This window comes from Triticum dicoccoides, chromosome 5A, assembly GCF_002162155.2.
Source record: "Triticum dicoccoides isolate Atlit2015 ecotype Zavitan chromosome 5A, WEW_v2.0, whole genome shotgun sequence".
NCBI lineage: Eukaryota > Viridiplantae > Streptophyta > Magnoliopsida > Poales > Poaceae > Triticum > Triticum dicoccoides.
Window position 1 is genome coordinate 454,639,312 of NC_041388.1, and position 3,026 is coordinate 454,642,337.

The following is a 3,026-nucleotide window of genomic DNA, read 5'->3' on the forward strand; positions in this document are numbered from 1 at the left end:
GAAACATGTTTCGAAAGTTGCTAGGAAATGATGATAACCCCAAAGAGCACTGTGTCACTCGCCAAACAACTATTTATGTTGTTTCTTTATTTAATATAACCACACGCAAAGTTCTTATTACCCTTCCGATCCGTTTCACAAGGTTTTCTTCGACTCTCTTAAACAGGTTAATTGCACATTAGTATCATAATTGAGGCAGTGTGAGCGAATTGGTACCATTTTTTGTAATTTTTACGTGTCAGCACCAAGATTAGGGCGCGCTGCTACAGACCGATCTAAACTCTGTATAAACACACATTGACGTTGAAACTGACAGGTGGGGTCCTCTTGTAAGTTGCCACGGTAGCCAATCGGCCCATGCCCGTGTGCTGACTCGAACCGGTCCGGCTCGGTCGTAGAAATAGCTTGATCTTGAGGGCGATGTTTGCCCTCCACACAAATTTATATCGATAACACAATTGTCGCATTTTCAAACCGTTGATACAGAGCAAAATGAAAATATGCTAAAAGGTGATTGGTTAGGGAATGCTTGCATCTCTTTTTCACAACCTAACCATGCAGCAAACACATGTACCCACAATAATTGCTTCATGATTAACCTATTTGCACTCGTGGTCTTAATTACCACGGCTTAGCTTTCGATTTGTTCTAACCATCAAATCAAATGTGAAAAGAATCTGTGCTCTGAAAAAAAAGTAGTATTCACAAAAACTCATTCTTTCACAAGTTGACGCTCGCCGTCACGTCTCGCCTAACCCCGTCAAGTTGGTTAGGAACGGGTTGACGTAATAACCGAAATGCCCTTGCCTAACGCCGGTACCCGCATCGTCGTCGAACACCATCCACTCTTTCGTGGCCACCGTCGTCGACGCCACGCCGGCGCCCTCCATGGGGACCACCAGCGCCTTCGCTTCGTTGTCCTGCTCCACCGTGCAGCCGCCGTCTTCGACGTCGGCCATGATGAGCTTCTCGAGATCCCTGATGTCGTGGTCCGGGACGCGCTCCACGGCCGGGAACTCGGCGGCGCTGAGCACGCCGAGGGTCCGGCAGAGCTCGAAGTAGGACGACACCAGTGCGCTCTGCTCCGCCTCCTTCCGCAGCACCCGCACCCCCTGCATGGCCCTGCGCCGCCTCGCCGTCGCCACGGTCTCTCCCGTCCGAGGCCGAGGTGCCGGCGCGGTCGGCGCCGAGCCCCCGAGGGCGGCGACGAGGTACTCGGCGATGCCGGCGCGCACCTGGCCGTACACGTCGAAGATCTCGACGACGGCGCATTCCATGGCGTCGAGGACGAGGCTCTGCCGCTCCATGCCGTCCCCGTAGGGGCGGATCTGCATGAGCAGGTCGAGCAGGTGCTGGCGCCTGGACACGTGGTCCAGCAGGCGCGTCTCCTCGTCCTCGGCGCCGGCGTCGTCGTCTTCCTCGGCGGCGAAGAGGGAGCGGGCGTCGAGGAAGCGGAAGTAGGCGCGCACGAGGGCGGAGAGGCCGGCCGAGGAGCGGTCCCGGAAGTCGGCGAGGTCGAAGGGCACGCGGCCGCCGGCGCGGGGCTGCGCGAGGAGGAGCAGGCGGTGCGCGAGCATGAGCGCCTTGAGCGCCACGGCCCAGCAGCGCGTCCGGCCCGCGCGGCGCGCCAGCGCCCACACGAGCGGCGACGGCGAGGACGCGCGCGCCAGGTCCAGCACCCGCGCCGCGGCGCCGCGGTCCACGAAGCGGTCGTCGTGGCTGGTGGCGCGGATGACCGCCGCGTCCAGTTCGGCCGCGCCGCCCCTGACCCTGGCCGGCGAGCGCAGCGCCCCCGCCGCGCGCGTCAGGCACAGGCTCTTCTTGTCCTTGGCCGCCGCGGCCGCGCGCTGCCACCACTGCCGCGCCGTCGTCATTGGAGACCGGCCGACCGACCGTCGTCGCCGATCGATTGTCCCTCCCGCCAGCTAGAGCCAATCTTGGCAGCGATGGGGAGATCAAGCAGGACCGTACGTAGGATAGGAGGACAGAGCTCCGATGTATGGACGGATATATGCGTCAACAGATGAATCCTGGGCCGCTGGAGCATGCGGCGGGGAAGAAGAAGGAGGAGGGGGGAAGCGTCACCCTAATTGCGTCAACGGACGACGTGTGGGGCACAACACAATGGTGGTGGGATCATGGCATGGGGAGGGGAGCACGCGACGCCAACTGGCGCGCGCGCGCGCGCGGACGAAGAAGCCATGAAGGGAAGCGGGGAGGGAGATGGCCGACGGTCCGCCTGCCAGCCAGGTGAATCCTTTCTAATTCTGGAGTGAGTGAGCCGGGACGCATGCCGTGTTCTTCAATTGCAAGTCAAGTCAAGCCAAGCCGCGATTGTTTCAAGCAGAGCTACAACATCCCCATCATCAGCAGCACGATACAGGCAGGAGATGGCGTCCGTCCATGGATGAATGGATGCCCATTTACTTTGACCACCGCCCGACTCCGTGTCACGCCTTCTTGACGTATTGCTTGATGCATGCCAACATGCCGAGATGCAACCCGCTCCTCCCCTTTCCCCTCCCCTGTTGCTGCTGCTGGTAAGACGCTCCGCATTTCCGCTATGCAAGGAGTGGAAAGGGAGCTAGCCCGGTTCCAAAATAGGCTTCGGACGGCACCGTCGCTCGCGCCAGACCAGACAAGCACACATGTTAGCTAGCTGCAACAATAATCAATTTAACGAACAAACTAGCGTATGTGTTATCGCCAATTTTCTTCAAGGCTTAAGATTAAGAAACTTAGGGCCTGTTCGTATTCACTCCACTCCGTCAGATCCTTAGCTCCACTCCCAGCTCCTAGTTTGCTAGCTCCCCAGGTCAAATGAGGAGCAGACAACTTGTTCGGCAACTAACTCCACTCTGCACTCTGGATTACAGGCTCCCCATAACACATCAAGCTGGTTTGATACTGGTCAATACGGAGATCACTTGTTGTGCCAATGTTAAAACACAGTGCAGACAAAATGCACAAATATGCTGAGTTTACTGAAAATAATGCTGAAATTTCACACATAATTTCTTTGTGCA

General features: G+C 57.6%; 1 protein-coding gene across 1 annotated transcript; it reads right to left on the reverse strand.

The window, feature by feature from the left end:
* Positions 1–518: 518 nt before the first annotated feature.
* LOC119302278 (putative clathrin assembly protein At1g25240) lies at positions 519–2,020 on the reverse strand. The gene has a single exon (XM_037579317.1). It carries the CDS (start codon positions 1,872–1,874, stop codon positions 741–743), a length of 1,134 nt encoding a protein of 377 aa, XP_037435214.1. The 5' UTR covers positions 1,875–2,020; the 3' UTR covers positions 519–740.
* Between the last annotated feature and the right edge of the window lie 1,006 nt (positions 2,021–3,026).

Coding starts and splice junctions, on each gene's coding strand:
- LOC119302278 (XM_037579317.1), bottom strand. CDS start 1,874: ATGACGACGGCGCGGCAGTGGTGGCAGCGCGCGGCCGCGGCGGCCAAG.